General features: G+C 42.9%; 1 protein-coding gene across 2 annotated transcripts in view; it reads left to right on the top strand.

Annotated features, from left to right (window-relative positions):
• VCL (vinculin) overlaps positions 1-18,873 on the top strand; it is a 77,035-nt gene that overhangs the window by 29,843 nt on the left and 28,319 nt on the right. For both annotated transcript variants that reach the window (XM_033148533.1, XM_033148534.1), the window contains exons 4-7: positions 350-458; positions 7,667-7,789; positions 10,327-10,487; positions 17,700-17,790. In XM_033148533.1, coding sequence (XP_033004424.1) covers positions 350-458; positions 7,667-7,789; positions 10,327-10,487; positions 17,700-17,790 — 484 coding nt within the window. The remainder of the gene's footprint in view (positions 1-349; positions 459-7,666; positions 7,790-10,326; positions 10,488-17,699; positions 17,791-18,873) is intronic.

Raw genomic sequence — 18,873 nt, 5'->3', positions numbered from 1 at the left:
GCTACTATTTTTCGGAAGCCGGACATCTGACACGGCTTCTGATTGGGTGCAGGAAGCTCCTGCGGCCAATCGGAAGCTGCGCCTTGGTTTTCGAACTGTTTCTGGAGTTGAACCGACTCCCAGAATGGATTAAGTTCGAGAACTGAGGTACCACTGTATGCTGGAAAGCAGTGGGTGTTTGTTCACATCACTTCCACCATGCTGTGGCGTGTCTCTCCGTATTGCCACCGACGTTGTGCATGCTCTGCTTTTGATCAGAAACAGTGCCTTTAACTTGAAGCCATGTTGGCTCATTGTGATAAAAGGGGAAAAAACACACTAATGATTACCTTTTTTATTATTATTTAAGGTCCGTAAAATCATTCGTGTCTGCAAAGGAATTCTGGAATACCTAACAGTGGCAGAGGTGGTGGAAACTATGGAGGACTTGGTCACCTACACAAAGAACCTAGGGCCAGGTTAGACATTTCCAGTATTCCTCTTAGTGCATTCTAGCAATGTTTTTACCTGGCACCTTTAATAATGTGGAGGTGGTTTTCTTTCTCTCTCCTGAGCTATGGGAGGCGCCATCCTGTCTTGCATGCCATGTCTTGCATGCCAAAGGTTCCAGGTTCAAACCAAGAGGCTCTGCCTGAAGCCTTGAAGTGCCCCTGCCAGTCTGGGCCCAGTACTGGGTGCAAGGCCACTGCAAATGAACACACCTCGCTTGTGAGAGTAGCTAGAGCTAGAATTTGTTGGCTTGAAATGGGGCATTGCAAACTTTAGAGTCTCTATGGGTACGTGTGTTTATAATCAGTGTTCACCTGGCTATTATTGACCGCTTGCGACCAAATGAAGCTTCCCCGTCACCAGGATGGTGCCTGATGTCTCCACCATCTGGAGGTGCATGCCTGCAGGTCGTTGAATCTTGACTGTTGTCACATCCTAGTACCACATCCTGTGGAATTCTATCAGTTAAAATGTTATCTGCACAAAGCCGTATTGAAAAATACGGCTTTTGAGCCGCCTGGACCGGAAATGGCAACTAGGCATTCCATTTTGGCAACCGCTATGATGATAATGATGGTGATGATTAGGATTTTATTTACAGAATAAAATCAAAATATAAAACCAAAAAATCCATAATCAAAATAAAAACAACAACCCAATAACCCCCAAGCCCACATTTTAAAAGAGCATAGTAGCCCTTGTTTAAGGAGCCATTTGGCGCCTTGCTTATATATCTGAGTTTCTAACGCTGATTGTAATATTTCACCTATGTGTTTTCTTGAAGCGTGAGAAGTGTTACCTCCCTGGAGGTGCCATATGAATAAAACCTTTGCGATTTGTGCCACCCCCTGCATACTTTGTGAACCATTGACCCTGAAGTGGTAGCAGCATAGAGATGCGCTTAACCCTCTCATTTTTTTTCCTAACCAGTCTGCCGAAGCCGGCAAACAGTCACTATTTGTGGGTTATGACAGTGATAGCCCTGTTCTTAATCCATGCGCCTGCATCGTCCACATATAAATTGGAAGCGGAGAGCGGGGGACGGGATGGGATCACAAAATCCTCAACCTCTAAAGAGAAGAGTTGGAGCCTTCCCTGCCCTATCTCCCTGGGTCCCATTGGCTCAGGCACTTTTCCTTCCAGCCTGACTCAGTTCAGGAGCTCTTTTCTTTTGCCATGCCCCTATTGATGTTAAACTTAGCCCCTCTAGACCTCCCCCACTCCCCACTTTATATACAGGTGAAACTCGAAAAATTAGAATATCGTGGAAAAGTCCATTTATGTAAGCAATTGTTTTCATTAGCTACTGGAGTTTAATATATGAGATAGACTCATGACATGCAAAGTGAGATATGTCAAGCCTTTATTTGTTATAATTGTGATGATTATGGCATACAGCTGATGGAAACCCCAAAGTTGAGATTGTTAATTTGGGGTTCTCATCAGCTGTACGCCATAATCATCACAATTATAACAAATAAAGGCTTGACATATCTCGCTTTGCATGTCATGAGTCTATCTCATATATTAGTTTCACATTTTAAGTTGAATTACTGAAAGAAATGAACCTTTTCAAGTTTCATCTGTATGAATGGGGCAGGCAAGCAAATACACAAATGCCTCTGTCGCATCCACTTTGACTCTGAGGGATGGCCAAGAGGAATAAACCATTCCTGAGCCAGAAAGGGAGTCAGAAAGGAATTCAGAAGCAGGATGAGCAGACAGGCATTCCCCAGATAGCTCGAAGCTGCTGGAACCTCTTTACCTCTACATAGAGCGGGAAATCAAGGGATTCTGCAATATCGATTAAAAAAATGGAGGTAGGGAAAGAAGCAAGCATGTCTCTCTTTGTTCAAGAGAGGTACGCAGAAACACTGAATTTTTAAGAGCAGATGAAGGACAAAAATGGGGTGAGACCGTGTCGCTTGCAGCCAGAGACAATGTAAAGCATTGCCCACAGCAGCTGTTTCAGATATTTAATACAGCAACCTATCCAAAGTTGCTTTAAGTGAGTGCTTTGCTCTCAACTTGGAGGGCAATGAGGTTTCCACCCTTTTTAATTGTCTGACTTTGTAATTTTCTGGGACTTTGTAGGAAGTTGAATTTTCTTGCTGTAGGCCTGCCTAGCCAAGGCGCTGGATAAATTCAAAACTCGGAATATATATTTTATCCTGGTGGAGGCCTCTGTTTAGATAACACTTACTCTAGTCGATGTGTCTTCTATTCTGGGAGTTCTGCCTGCCTTCTGCTGGCAGGCCTTGCTTTCTTTGCATTCTCTTCTCACTTTCTGAATGTAGCGTGGCCTGAGGAATTTGTGGGACAAATAGATTTGTGCTGCCAACTCTACTCCAGACTTGCCCAAATTGTGGGATGCTGTTCCAGTATCTTCCTCTACTCTTGCAATCCCATAGGCTTCCCAGTTGCATCGGATAACTGTCCATCTTTTTGTTTTGTTTTGTTATTCCCTTCCTAATTAAACGCATCATTAACGTTGGATATGCCGACATGCATTTCTATTTCACAGAAACAAGATGGCATGAAAATGAAAGGAAACTTTTTCTTTTTTAAACAGATGCATAAAAATTAAGGGAAATAATTTCCATGTTTCTGTTTTAGAAACATTTCCTGTCCTTTTTGTTGATGTGTTTTGTTTTGCTCAATTGCTCTAGTAGTTTTGCTGTGGTTGTTTATTTTTCATTGGCTATCTAGGTCTGCTGGCTGCGGCTCTAGTCATCTCCTTCCTATTGCTGCCACCTTTTTGGGCATGACCTTGTCTGGTATGACGCTCATAATATTTGGATCACTGTCTCCCGAGAGATGTGCAGACGATAGTTCAGAGAATAAATATACCGTAATCAATGTACTAAGTTGGGAACATAGTAAGACTAGTAGCTTCATGCCTTTTTACGTTGTGGAAGTGATTTTTTTTTTTTTGTTCACCTGATCGTGTTTCAGATTGACGTGCCATTCAGTGTGGGAAAATTTTGTATTTTATATTTTGTACTTTAGAGTCAGCTGCTATTGCCTGATCTAAGCGAAACCTGGCTACTCTTAACTGACTCCCTTTCCCAGTCCTGCTAGTTGACATCTTCAGTTAACCAGGCAGAGGGCCTTCTCAGTAGTGACGCCCTCCAGTCAGATATCAAGGAAATAAACAACTACCTGACTTTTAGAAGACATCTGAAGGCAGCCCTGTTTAGGGAAGTTTCTAATGTTTGATGTTTTCTTGTGTTTTTAATATTCTGTTGGGAGCCGTTCACCCAGCCTGATGGGTGGGGTATAATTATTATTATTATTATTATTATTATTATTATTATGATACATAGGAGTTGGGCCTGCAACCTTCAGCTTGCAAAGTGCACAATCCGCCGCTGAACTACAATTCTCCAATTGACCATTTGGAATAGCTGGGATCAGCATTGGTATTGGCACAGTGTGGGTCCATTTTGCAAATGCTGGGTATACTGACCAAAATGCCTGACAGCTAAGAAAATCCTTTGGCTGGAAGTGCCCTTATTCATTTGGATAGCTCCGTCAGTAGAGCTTGAGACTCTTAATCTTAAGGTCGTGGGTTTGAGCCCCACATTGGGGGCACAGTTTCCTGCATTGCAGGGGGTTAGACTAGATTGCTCTTGTGGTCCCTTCCAACTCTATGATTTCATTATATTATTATTATTATTATTATTATTATTATTATTATTATTATTATTATTATATTTATTTATTTATTTATTTATTTCATTAAAATATTTATGTACTGCCTATTACACTGGCATCTTAAAGTGGCATACAACAATATCATAAAATATAATACAAATGTGAATTTCTAAATGCAGTGATTTGAGGCATTTCTCTTACCCCGCACCCCAAGTCAACTTTAAATAGCTTACTGTGTTCATCTAGCATGTCAGCAGTGTTAGGGTGTGTGCTTTGTTTCCCCCCTAAATATGGATGATGATAATAGTAATAGTAGTAGTAGTAGTAGTAATAATAATAATAATAATTTTATTGTTATTATTTATACCCCGCCCATCTGACCAAATAGTCTTTTGGGGGACTGGCCAGCTGCATTGTTTTCTGCTAATAGAATAAAGGTGGGAGGGAACTCCTGGATCATCTAGCTGAACCCCCGGCAGTGCAGGAATATGCACCCATATGGGGGATCAAACCCATGACCTAGTTAACAGCATCATGCCCTGACCAGCTGAGCTAATAAGCTGTGGAGAAGAGAGCCGCCAAATGTGCACCTCAAGGGTCATCAGCTTCCGATCTCCAACTCTAGCCCCCTCACTTGGAGCTGCAATTTGATTGATGGGAATGAAAGTCTTTCTAAGTTGGTGCGGGAGATTGTGAAAGGGGGCAGCTCACAAATGGTCTGCGCCGTCACCTGGAGGGGGGCTGCTGTTTGCCTAATGGCTGGGTGTACATAGGAGACTAAAGAGGGTGGCACTGTGGTCTAAACCATTGAGCCTCTTGGGCTTGCCTATCAGAAGGTCGGTGGTTCAAATCCTCATGACGGGCTGAGCTCCCGTTGCTCTGTCCCAGCTCCTGTCAACCTAGCAGTTGGAAAGCACGCCAGTGCAAGTAGATAAATAGGTACCGCTGCAGCAGGGAAGGTACATGGCGTTTCAGTGCGCTCTGGTTTCCATCACGGTGTTCTGTTGCACCAGAAGCAGTTTAGTCATGCTATCCACATGACCCGGAAAGCTGTCTGTGGACAAACGCCAGTTCCCTCAGCCTGAAAGTGAGATGAGCACCACAAACCCCATAGTCGCCTTTTACTGGACTTAACCAACCAGGGGTCCTTTACTTTTTACCTTTACGTAGAAGACTCCTCTTCCACGAATCTACATGTGGTTAAGCTATATGAGATGGTGACAACACCAGAATGGAGCTTGAGAGGAGTGACGTGTCCTCCTAGGACAAACTTGTGGGGTCACCTCATATATAAAGCAGCCTTAAAGTCCTTGCTCTGGAAAGTTCATTTAAAGCCTAGAATAGCATCACATGCAGGAGTTTCTCTCTCTCTCTCTTTCCCCTAACCAATATAGTGTGTATGGAATTGCTGTTCTGATATGCAGGATGAATTTTAAGTCTGTCAGCTAATCCACATAGTGAATGGATAGGTCCTTTCAGATTTCATGTGCATTGTTCATATTTTTGAAGATTCCCTCTCATAAAAAGCATCTTGCATGACTAGCTCATCGGGGGGCGGGGGGAACCTCTCTCCCTGATTTGCTGATTGGGAGAGAGGTTTATCTTAAGATTTAGTGTCAGGAGTATAACGTATTCCTGGACACCGCAGAGTTAGACGCAGACTTTTCTGGAAGCTTCTGGCTGTTGTGAAATTGACTAGACAGCTCAACGCAGGAACTCAGCAACTCACTGGATAACTATATACAGTATTTATTGATTGAAGCAACTAGCATCCATAAGTTACTATTTACAGACTTTACAAAATAAAAGAAACAAAACATAAAATCTTTCCTCTCTGTCTCTCTCTCTCTATACTGACCACTTTCTCTACACCAACACCTGCACCACACACTAACCACCCAGCTCTCACACAGAGCTCAGTTCTTTAGGACTTCATTGACCAATCACAGGTCGTTGCTAAGGGTCTGAGAGAGAGCAGATCTGGGCTTTCTGCCAACTAGCTAATTGCTTAATTGCTTGGAGATAGACAGCTGCATTTCTGCACGTAGGCAACTCTGAAATCTCTAAAAGTTTAGCCTATCCCACATCTTAAGCCTTATCTGTAGTATGAAATGCTGTAACCTAGAAAACTAATGTTTATTTCTGTATAATGTGTAGAACATAATAATCACACTTGGAAGCGCGGTATAAATTCTTTCTTGGATGTGATGCTTGCAACAACCTCGTGAGGTAGATCAGTATTATTGTGTCCGTATTGAAGATGCGAGCAGAGGCTAAGAGAGAGGTTGGCTTGCCTAAGACCGCCTAGTTAGTTCATAGCAGAGGTGAATTTGAACCAGGAACACTTGGACCCATAGCTCAGCATTTTAGCACAGTAGTATGCCAGCTCTAATATATGGGTATGTGGCTTCATAAGAAGTTTGGGTTCCAGATTAGGCCACCCTTGATGTATGTTTCTGACATAAGGTACTGTATTTTTCACTCCATAAGACACAGCTTTTCCCTCCTAAAAAGAAAGGGGAAATGTCTGTGCGCCTTATGGAGCGAAGGCACCGGACGGCAGCGGGATCCCTCGGCTGCCGCTGCAGTAGCGAGCGGAGGGATGCCTCTGCCGCTGGAGCCATGGCTCCCGTCAGCTTTTGGGCTGCTCATTCCTCCTTCACAACTTCCGCCAGCGGCAAAGGGGCAGGCGAGGAACAGGCAGCCCGGAAGCTGCTTTTGGGCTGCTTGTTCCTCCTCCGTAGCAGCCGCCAGTGGCAAAGGGGCAGTTGAGGAACGAGCAGCCCGAAAGCTCCTTTCAGGCTGCTCGCCCCCCCGCTGCCGCTCGCAAGAGCAGGTGTAGGATCCGCAGTTCGGAGAGGTACAGCGCAGCGCCTCTCCCAACCGCGGCTCCTGTGCCTGCCCTTGCTGTGATGAACCCGTAAGGGTCTGGGACTGGTGGTGGGACTGATCCTTGCCTAACTCATTACAACACTTGATTCAGAATACCCCCCCCTTGTTTTCCTCCTCTAAAAACTAGGTGCACCTTATGTTCAGGTGCACCTTATGTAGCGAAAAATACGGTAAGCCAGGCGTAGGCAAACTCGACCCTCCAGATGTTTTGGGACTACAACTCCCATCATCCCTAGCTAACAGGACCAGTGGTCAGGGATGATAGGAGTTGTCGTCCCAAAACATCTGGAGGGCCGAGTTTGCCTATGCCTGATAAGCTAATGGCATGCTCTGTGCGTTTCCTTAAGCAGACATTTAATGAAATGTCCAAAGGGCCACAAATTGTTGATCTGATCTCTTGATTTAGTTTTGGTTTTTGTGTTTTTAAAAAAGCAAGTTGCCTTAGAAAATAGCATCCCTTGGGGATATACTATTTGAATTAATGGAGTTGTACAGCATCTTTGCAACCGAGGAAACGTAACATTCAAAATTGCCGTTTGGTTGGTGTAATCTTCTCCTGCTTGAAATTGCAAGACCCGTAAGGGAAATACCGTATCGCTTCATGACTTCCTTGACTTCCTTCACATAGGGATGACCAAGATGGCCAAAATGATTGATGAGCGGCAGCAAGAGTTGACTCACCAGGAACACAGAGTCATGTTGGTGAACTCCATGAACACCGTGAAGGAGCTACTGCCGGTTCTTATTTCTGGTATTTTTATTTTATTTTTTGCTTTCCCACAAGATTAAAAAGTGCTCTGAAATGCATTGGGTTGTGTTTGTGCCCGTTTCATAAAACCACATGGGAATAAAGATGCTCAGGTAAACGCACGTTGAAAGGCTTTTGGAAACGGAAGCTTTCAACGTGTCTTGTAAACCAACTATGGGTAAGTTAAGCGAGTGGTTTTATTTGTGGCTGTCTTGGAAGGGAAGGTTGTGCCTCCCAAATTCTGGCTTGCATATCCTGTGTGTCTCCTATTTAAGCTCTCGGAGCTGATCTCACTGAGACATGCGAACTGATGGGCTATTTATATGTGATTATATCTGTGATGCTTCTCTGTAACTGAGCACTTTATTTACAGCCTGATTCTCATTGAGGTAGACGGATTGGTTCCCTCGTTTAATGAGAACTATGGAGAAAAGGAAATATTCAATAATACGTCCCGCTCTGCCATAGGGAGGGAAACCATAGGTCCTGCTGCTATTTTGTATTTAAACTACATGGTCTATAGCCCTCCTCTGCCCCCAAAACCTTCCTTACAAGCGTTACAGTTGCTGTTGGTGGGAAGAGGCCCGTTTAGCTTGAAAAATAAATAACGATCGAGCACTTTCTGTTTCTTGACGAATTGAAAACGCCTGAAATTAAACTGGGTGTCATAGTAACTTTAATTAGCTTCAAATCTTTGCTTGCCAGAATGCCACGGATTTAATTTGAACAGTAATTATCTATTCTGCGCACCCAACCCCCACCCCGCTTTTCCGCTATCAGGCTTACAAAGTGACAAATTTATCAAAATGCAATTAAGTTTAGCTGACGTGTCTGAAAGGAAACTTGAGTAGAAGCAAAACATCCTATAAGACGACACAGCAAACAAAACTGACTTTAAGTCATAGCTGCCCAGCCCTTGAAACCTTGGAAAGAAGCTAAAGTTTCCGCTGACTGTCTCAGAGAGGCAAAAGTGGGTCTGGCAGGTTATCTTCCGCAGTGAATTCCCCCTAGTTTTTAGCGCAGCTCTTGGGATATAAAGTCACGACCAGCCTAACTTCGCAAGTGACCAAAGCGACCACTGGAAGTGAAACTGGTACATGTGATCTGACATGTGTACCCCATGACTTCTTCCAGTGCCACAGAGGATGCTGGGGTGCAATTCATGACGTTGGTGATCTAAAAGGTTGCATCCCGGTATCCTATAATACTACATAGGATCAAGGAGGGCATGCCTCTCTGTAGGGCTGGTACTTTGGCTAGCCATGCATTCAGTTGGTCCTGCACTGAGTTTAACTCGGTATTCCGTGCATGAACTGGGCACGGCAGTTTGAGTGAGGCTGCAGCAGAAGCATTTTGGTACTGCATTGCATGCACTGAAGGTTATGATGGACGTCACAAACAGAGTGGCCGGGGAAACTCAGCCAGATGGGCGGGGTACAAATAATAAATTATTATTATACAATTCAAGTTTGCCAAACTTAAACATGCATCCTTGTCAACATAATGGGAAATGATCATCTACTGCAGGGGTGCAAAAAACCAGGCTTGTTTTTCATAATACAGTGGTACTCCGTGTTACGCACGCAATCCATTTTGGATCGCGCTATGTAACACGAACGCCCCCCCCCCACCAAAGAAAAAACCCAGAAGTAACGCGATTTGAGTGCTTCTGCATATCTGGGGGTCGCGTGCGGATTGCGCGCGCTCCAGAAACACTTCCGGGTTGCGGGCGTTCTTAACTCAGACATCTGCAACCTGGGGTGATTTTTATTAGTTTTCAATTTTTAATAGACTCATTATAACAATACCACTTTATAATACAATTATTAATACCAATAGTTCAAATACTGAATTATATAATTTAGAAAAGGTGCTAGAATTGATGTCTTGATTATTCGCTTTATTTCTGCGTTCCAAAATCTTACTAATTTCCATTACATTCCGGTCATAATAATAATCCCTTATACAACAACTGCGATATTAATAACTTCTATTCATGTTGACGCATTAAATGATTTATAAAACTACAAGTGAGGAACTCAAACTATATCCTTGTTCTTCCTGTGTGTGGCTCAAACCAGGCTTGTTTAATCTTTTTTTTTGGGGGGGGGGGTGTCAGATCGACAAGGCCTCTACCAACCAGAACCACATGCCTCATCATTAGAACTTAAGAACAGGGCTCCCCGTTGCACATTGTGAGCTGGAGAATTTGTTTTCAATATCAGAGCTGAACTCAGCTCACAGTTCTTTCACTCAAAAGTCTATTCTGGTTAGCTTCCTTCATTTCAGCAGCCAGATTTTAGCCGTAAAGAAGTTGCTTTGTTGTCGCTATTGTCAAACAGTTTGGCACCGGGAAGCTTTGAAGATCCGCTGCAAATCACCCAGAGATCGACCTGTATTATCTCTTATCTGGCTTCTGCCCATCCCGGATCTGCTGTGATCATAACTTAATTATTCTTCCTGGTTTTATCCAAAGAGGCATTTTGTACAGCATATTGCACAATAACCTCCTGATAGGCTTTTCTGTGCAATCTCCGCAGCTATGAAGATTTTTGTAACGACGAAAAATTCCAAAAGCCAAGGAATAGAGGAGGCCTTGAAAAACCGCAACTTTACAGTGGAGAAGATGAGTGGTGAAATAAATGAAATCATCCGTGTTCTGCAACTCACGTCCTGGGATGAAGATGCTTGGGCTAGCAAGGTAGGTCTGTTGTCCAGTTTCGGAACAGCATTAGGATTCTGCAGTCCCAGTTACCGTAACTGGTTTCAAGAAAACATAATCCTTACTTGTAACAAGTCACAAAGTGATGCTGGCTGATTTGGTGTAAAATACCTTCTTTAAGAATATTACAGCATTGCTATGCCTCCTTCATATAAGGAAATTGTATTTGTATTTGTATTTTATTTTTTAAAAAATTGGCATCCCATTAGGAGAACAAAGTAAATAGCTCAAATTGTGTGATCCTCCAAGCCATGGTTTGGACAATAGAAATTGAACTATGGGCTTGAGTGTGCCCTGCCCCCTTGGGTGCAGATTCCCTCTTTGTTTCCTGTGGATTATGTAATCATAATTTGCTCTGATGTCCAAACAGACGTTTGCTTAGCACTCGCCCTGCAAACCAGAATTGGAATTTCCACTTCAGACTTCTAGCCATAGTTTGCCAGTTTGGATGCCACGGCAAAGTCTAGTTAGAACTGAACTGGAATGAAAGAGGGGGGGGCTGTAAGCCTGTGGCTTGTTCATAACCTGAATTGAGGCACTCTGGTTTTTGTAGCAGCCCATTGATTTTCAGTAGCACTTACTCCCAAGTGACTTGACTCAATTAAGATCAGGTTTCTTTGAAATCAATGGAACTTACTCCGTATGTGGTAGGAACTCGGATATGTTTGATGCAAGTAAATTATACGAAAAGAGTTCTTTTTTTCCATTTTGTAGGAAGATCAGTTCTTGAATTGCACACAAAAAGCACCAGAATTACTTGTATACTGAAGGATCCCAAAAGATACTTGTTCAGTGACCTTGGAATGTAGGTAGAGGTGCAAATAGGAAATTATAATTCCTGGACTTAATGGTCTTATGGTGGGTATGGGCTCCTTAGATAGCCATGTTCACATTTCTCTTCTCCCCATCCTCACTGTCATTCTTTTCTTTATACCTGCTTCTACATTACTCATGTATTAGAGCAAAAGACAAAACAAAACAACAGCTTGCAAGCCCTGATTAAAAAAAGAGAGAGAGAAAGGAATACCCTGAGCATGTGCTGCTTCACCTTTTAAACTCACTTAAATCACCACGACTGCAAGAATAAACAGAGTTTGCTTTTGCCGCAGCACGTTAACTGGGGAACGAGCACCATTTTGTGGTTGAAAGGGAAAATGTATTTATAATAACAAATAATAAAATGAGCGTCTTTAAACATGCACATGGCCCCTCATCTGACCACCTGCCATGAAATGCAATAGACGTCAGAGGAAAAGATGCTGTGATGGTCAGCATCATGTGGACAACAGGGCCTGCTTGCCTCTGCCATTCTCCAAGTGGTTATTTGGGAGGGGGTTGGCCTGTGGGGGCCATGGGCTTTAGCCTCAAGGTCCTGCTCTAGCTGTGCCACTGAATGAACGCAAACTAATCTTCTGCATCCCCTTAGCCAGTGTTTCCCAAGCTTGGGTCCCCAGATATTTGTGTACTACAACTCCCATCACCCCTGACCACTGGTGCTTCTAGCTAGGGATGATGGGAGTTGTAGTCCAACAACAGCTGGGGATCCAAGTTTGCCGTTGACCACTGGTAAAGATAATTGATTAAGGGAATCAGCGCAAGTGGGGAGAAGGGGATAGTACTGTTTTCAGAAGCCTATATACCTCCTTGTGAAATGCAGTGAAGAATTCCTATTCTTGCAGTTTTCTCAATATCATTTAAAAAAAACAACACCTCAGTAGCCAGAGCAGCAGAATTCTACATTCAACTGATCGGATGCATTTAACTAATTTTGCTGGAGGATGAGAACCCTGAAACATTTGTAAATGGGATACGATGACAATGAAATTGAAAGTGGAGGGTGGACTCCCCCCCCCCCCCCGCGGATCCTTTAGCTAGAAGGCCAGGTTAGTTAGGAAACCTAAAAGACGGAATGATGTTTAGTCCTCCTCTTCCTGAAGTGTAAACTGGGTGGACTGAAGGGGTGTAAATGGCAACGCACTCCGCTTGATAGGAAACCGCCTTACATCGAGTTAGGCCATTGGTCCATTGAGCTCATTAGGTCTGTTCTGGCTGGTTTCCTTCCTGGTCCTTCATGAAGATGTCAGGGATTGAACCTGTGACCATGTGCAGGGCCACTGGTCAATTGCCCCTTCTTCCCGTTCAAGCATTTTGAAATCAAAGTGGGGAGTCTGAGGGTTCTCCTGTCTTCTTCCCCACTGGTGGTTGAGGAATAGCTATCTCATTTGACTTTTCAAAAATAACAGTGCAGAGTCGGTTGCTTGCATGCGTGTGCCTGTTGCCTTTCCACGATTCCTAAACCCAAGTTAAGTCTGAAACCCACTTGAATTTTAATCAAAAAAAGACTTGTGGTCTTTCTTTTTCTTTTTCTTCCTTTGGAAATAACACCGACTTGCCTTTCAGTTGGCTGACACTCCTGACTTTTTTTTTTGTTCATAGCTGTGGAGGCAAACCCCTCAGGACTCGTTTAGCAATGTGTTGGGGGGGTTGGGGATAAAATCCATTGTTCCCCAAAAAGAGGCTGCTGTGGCCTGAGAACTACCAACTTTCACAGCCTGTTTGTTTGTATCCATCGCCCTTTTATTGTGAAGTAATACTTCGTCTACCTTTCATGGCTCCTTTTACGTATCTTTTGTTTTTTCCCTGTTTCTTTCCTCCGTTTCTATTATTCTTTTCTCGCCTTTTAGAAGGTAAGACCCTCTTCCGCAACCCACAACCTCTACCTTTCGTACTAAAACAGAAGAGCATGGTCCTGAGTTGTTGTTGTTGTCGTGCCGTGTGCAGACTGTGTGCTGTGCATTTTCCTGTGTGTTGGGTTGTGACACTGTACTCACTCCTAAAGTATTAAGATTCACTTAAAGCATTGCCAGCTAGGCTGTGAGGTATGGAGTTGTTTATGAGGTGGTGACAGCCACCCCATACTATCTCAAGGTGTGCTAATGTGGATTTAATGACGACATGCTTCCTGGTGAATGCGAAATCCACCTCTGGGATTCTTGCTTCTGAAACATATAAACTGTCTTGATATCTCGGAGTAGGTGTTTGCATTGACTTTGCTTTCCCCAAGCAAAATAAAAATAAAAAATTCAGTAAACGCTTCAGAAATGCTTTAGCGACAATTTCAGTTTTGTGAAAGGGAGGTGGCTGTTTGTGAACACTAGTGGGACTACCATGTAACTGGAAACAGATGGGTTTTATTTTTTCTCCGAAAAGTACCACTACTACTACTATTATCACAAGGAGATTAGTATTTATAATTCGACTGCTGATTGTTGTGAACCAAGGAAAGCAGCTGTGTTTGCGCTGGATATCATATGTATTCTTATAGGGTTTTTTCCCCCAAGTCCTAGGAGCTTGTCCTGGTTTCCCATGGCATTTTAAAAATCCCGCCTTGCATTAAAAACGGCTGGCATTTTTCTGCTGAATGGCTTTCTACCAACCCACCCCCATTGTCCTTATTTGGGTATTACAAATACTCCTGTTAGGGGAAACCTACCCTTTTTAGGCCTTTGGAGTGGATGTGGATTCTAAAAGCGGGGAGCAGTTCATCCAGCGATATCAGAATGGGTTCAAAGAGAGCATATTTTGTAACAAGCACCTGTGAAATAGGGGCATCTTCTGAAATGAAAAGGTTTTCAGATTGAAAGATGCTCAGTAACAATCCTGACTGTAGCTCCCGTTTCCTGTTTAGTAAGCTTTCCCCCAACCACCCCCGAAATACCTGCTGGCATTTAGAATTCATTCTGATATATATTTATCGCTGAACTGCCATGGTACAACTAACTCAACCGATAGATCTTTCAGAATGAGAGCTTTAGTACTCTGCATTGGCATCTGCTCTGGAGAACAAAGGAGCATATTCCTGGGCTTTATACCTTTTTTAGAAGGAAAATGTTGACTAGCCTGAAAAATCCACCCACACCTTCCAACTATTAAGCTGCAAACCAGGAGCTCAGTATGGAGTTTTCCCTTGTCTTGTCTGCTATTGAATGGCTTGTATTCATGGACCAACATCCCCCCATAGGGCAGCAATGGGGCTTCTTCTGCATGTATTGCATTGCAACCAATATTCCTCTGTGCAGGGTTATAATATTTAACCGGCGTTCTTATATCCTGTTGCTAAGCTTTGCTGCTGTAGATTACCTGTCAGTGATATAATTTCCTGATCTGTAAGAGAGCAGACTAAGGTTGTTGTTTATCCTCTCATTGCCCTGCTTTCCCCCCCAGCCACACCTAAGACGGTAAACTCAGTGGGGCTTGCTTCTGCACAGTCAAGTATATGATTGCACTGTAAGACAACTAACAGATTTTCTTTTGCATGGTTATGCGAACATTTTAAGTCTGACCATTTGAAAGGAATTCTACTTGAAGTTTTCTACTTGCAGTCAAAGCCGAAAGCACATACAGCCGTACCTTGGTTCTCGAACGTAATCCATTCCGGAAGTCCGTTCGACTTCTGAAAACGTTCGAAAACCAAGGTACGGCTTTCGATTGGCTGCAGGAGCTTCCTGCACTCAATCAGAAGCTGCGGAAGCCACACCCGATGTTTGGCTTCCAAAAAAAGTTCACAGGCTGGAACAATTACTTTGGAGTTTGTGGCGTTCGGGAGCCAAAATGTACAAGTACCAAGGCATTCGAGAACCAAGGTACGACTGTACTGCTAAGATTGTACTATTGCAGAATGCAGATGTGTGTACATTGAAATATTCTCCCATGTCACATAAACCCATATCCTTCAAAAAATTCCAATGAAAATAAGGACACCCTAAATAATAATAATAATAATAATAATAATAATAATAATAATAATAATCTGTTTGTGCTGCTTTTGTCCTGGGGGGTAATTTGAATTTTGAAGACTTAGGGGAATGGAATACCTTCTTCAGATTAATCCTGGTTGCCCTTTTGATTTTAACCTGTAACCATCTAGATGCCGTGTAGTGTATTACGAGTGTACTACATGGGTTTCCCCCTCCCTCCCATTTTAGTCTGCAGTATGTGAATTTAGATTCCTAGAAGGTCTTCCGCTCTAGTTAGCTGTTTGCTCTCCAAAGATTCTGGTACCAAGAGATGTTGGAGAGCCTATACGTGGTGACTAACGTAGCAGTTATGTCAGAAAGTTGGGCTTGGTGTGTTCCTTTGAGTGTTGCCTTTTTTGGTAATGAAATGCAGATATGGCTCAAGCTCTCCAGACTATATCACTTCATAGATATTAGAGCCTGGCTGGCAAGTCATCTGTATAAAGGGGCCATATTATTTTGCATCGAGTGAGAGCTTGGAAAGGCCAGTAACTTTGGCTTTACCTGACAACTTGCTTCTCTGCCCTGGCACAGGGGAAAGGGTCCTTGTAACTCCTTCCTCTTCAGCATGAACCAACACAAACTTTAGCAGACCTTTCAGATTTGGCCGCTCCCTCTACGATATTGGCTAAGAATTCCTGAAGCATCTCTAATCCCTGCGGATGACAAGCTACACACCGCCAAGCACCTATGGAGCATAAGTCCCAGATACAGCTTCTGTTGCTGCGGAGGTGTTGATGGAGAATCACCTTCACCTGTATCTTGGCTCGTGTAGTAGAAAGCACCTGAGGTGCATTGTAAGAGGGGTCCGTGTCAATGGGTTTGGATGAGGGCCAGCCTGGGAAACAGAGTGAACCCCTGGTTAGCCAGTTGCCTATTCCTAGAGGAAAAGTTGCATTTTCTAAACAATTAAAAACAAACCAATCATTTACATTCATCCTTTGATCGTACTACCTACTTCCGAAGGCTCTTTTCCTGTGAAACAAGTATGTTAAAGCTGCATTCCTTGCTATTGTTGCTTGCAGTATATATCATATTGCTGATCTTGCCCAGGCATGAGTCACTCTGTGAATTGTTTGCTTGTCTCTTTGGGTTGCCTTGGGCAAGATAAAGCAACTAACTAACCAGTGGCATGGTGGTGCTGGTGGTGGGGTACTGACCAGGAAGTGACCTCTCCAGACAACAGAACGACTCTTATTTTCTTATCTCTGTGGCTGCAATCTCTTGGGTGACATCATTAGGCAGTTGAATGCGCATGCGTATTCGGTCCGTTTCCCTTCATACTACCCCACCTCTGTGTGGCCCTGGGAGTTGGCAAACCAAGCTATGACACTGTAACTAATTGAGAGATAATATAGTAAGAAGCAGAAGATTTTTTTGGGGGGGGGGGTTGGAAAGCTTATAATGTGACGTCGCAGTTCATAAGTAATCAGTCAGTTATGATTCTGCAAAATAAGCCTCTGAAGATTTTTGTAAATTTATTCGTGTATTTTAGGGGATTTAAAATGTAATCAGTATGAACTGCATGAATTAGAAGGATGAATGGAAGCTGGAAATAAAGGTGAGCTTGATGAGCAAAAAAAGGAAAATAGGAAATAAATAGGACTTTGTTTTAAGCAAAACATCAGACTTAAAAAAATAACACTCCTTGGAAGATATGTCATATTCTAGGTCACAACTGTAATTGTGATGTCGGTCTACTTGTCATATATCAAGAGATGCAGGGAGAGGAATATGAGAACTCTGGGGACAGGCATTTTGAGGCAAAAACTTCTGTAGCACCCCTGGGAGCAATATGAATTTTCCACTACTTCCCCAGCTCCACCCACCCATCTGTGCTACTTGGCTGGCCATCTTGTTAGACCAAGCAGCCATATAACTATTATCTCCGCAGAGCATATGTGACTGTGTATGACTGAGAGTGCTTGAATGGATGAATTAATAAATCATTTAAAAACACACACACACCTGGTACCATTGCCTTGGCCTCTGTGCTTTCCTCCTCTAAACCTGGGTTGTATCCATGACACCTGTGTTAGATTACGGCGAACTGGATCTATTCCACTCTCCTAGCAGGTGATGAAAAATGAAGAATGCATGCAGAGAATTGTGTGATTATTTCATTTTTTTGAAGATTGAATATTTAACATTTAGGGTAGTTCTGAAAAGCCATACCTCATTCTGGAGTTGCTGTACGCTTGGGAAATAAAACCTTAAAACAATGCATGCTGCGACTTCTGCATTTTGAGTGACAGGAATGTGTCTGATACTTAACATTAAGCCGTTGGTTCTTCTGCGAGTTGTGCTTCACTTTGTGTCTCTGCCGTTGTACCCATACCTGCATTTTGTGGGACATGATTAAGATAATCTGCCTTTCCTCCCCTCTTTCTAAAAGGATACAGAAGCTATGAAGAGAGCATTGGCCTTAATAGATTCCAAGTTGAACCAAGCCAAGGGCTGGCTTAGAGACCCCAACGCTCCAGCAGGTAACATTAAGTCCTCGCTGCTATTGATCAAAATTGGACCCACACTTAGGATGGGAAGGCCAAAAATTCTGTACTAAGGACAATTCTGTACCAAGAATATGCAACCTGCATAAATCAAGCCCTTTCCCCCCATCCAATATACACCAAGCTTATTTTTATTTTTCCATAACATATTTTGCTCTTGTAAATAGTTGGGAAGGGCCAAGAGCTAAGGCCAAAAATTCTGTACTTAGGACAATTCTGTACCAAGAATATGCAACCTGCATAAATCAAGCCCTTTCCCCCCATCCAATATACACCAAGCATATTTTTATTTTTCCATATTTTGCTCTTGTAAATAGTTGGGAAGGACAAAGAGCTATCTGGGACACGGAAGAGCCATCCATGGAAATACTCCTTAGCTCCATCCTCTCCCCAACCTTTGAGTAAATTTTATGTCCTGTGTGTCACCCTTTTAAACAGCTAGCACTCTTAGCACTGTTATTATCATTAAAATGAAAGCTGAGATTCTTGGGGTGCTGAACAACAAGCTGCAAACTAGTATGTGATGTGATAACTCAGTTACAGCATTACTGTGGTACTCCAAATGGAAGCTCTTAAGACACTGTTCTTTCAAATATTAATGCAAAACAAATTGATTCTATGCTAAGTGGTTTGGGAAGCTTTGCTTATCTTACCATCCAAATTATTTAGTTCGGAACCCTTCCCAAATTAGTATTCTGGTACAGCTGCTCTCCTTGAAAAGATGTCGCATATTTATTACCGTACTAGCAGAGCTCTGCTGTTCCGAAATGTGTCGTACATTAAAATAAGCATACAAGAATGGAACACTGTAACTGATAAAATTTGATGTTGCCTCTGCATCTTGACTTGATTACGTTGGCTCTCGAGAGCATTGATCAGATTTTGCATCTGTATTTTATTCACTGGATCCCGTAAGAAAAACCCATAAAAGTGCAGTGTATATGCTGTGCCGTCATGAGTTAACTCCATGAAACATTACTGGATTTGGATTGTGAAGAATTTTGTTTATTTTCCTTTCCAGATGTAAAGTAAAGATGTTGCTTTGGATCAAACTAAACT

Source organism: Lacerta agilis, chromosome 5 (genome assembly GCF_009819535.1).
Source record: "Lacerta agilis isolate rLacAgi1 chromosome 5, rLacAgi1.pri, whole genome shotgun sequence".
Lineage (NCBI taxonomy): Eukaryota > Metazoa > Chordata > Lepidosauria > Squamata > Lacertidae > Lacerta > Lacerta agilis.
The sequence above is the reverse complement of the archived record's forward strand: the minus strand, read 5'-3'. Positions and strand labels throughout refer to the sequence as shown.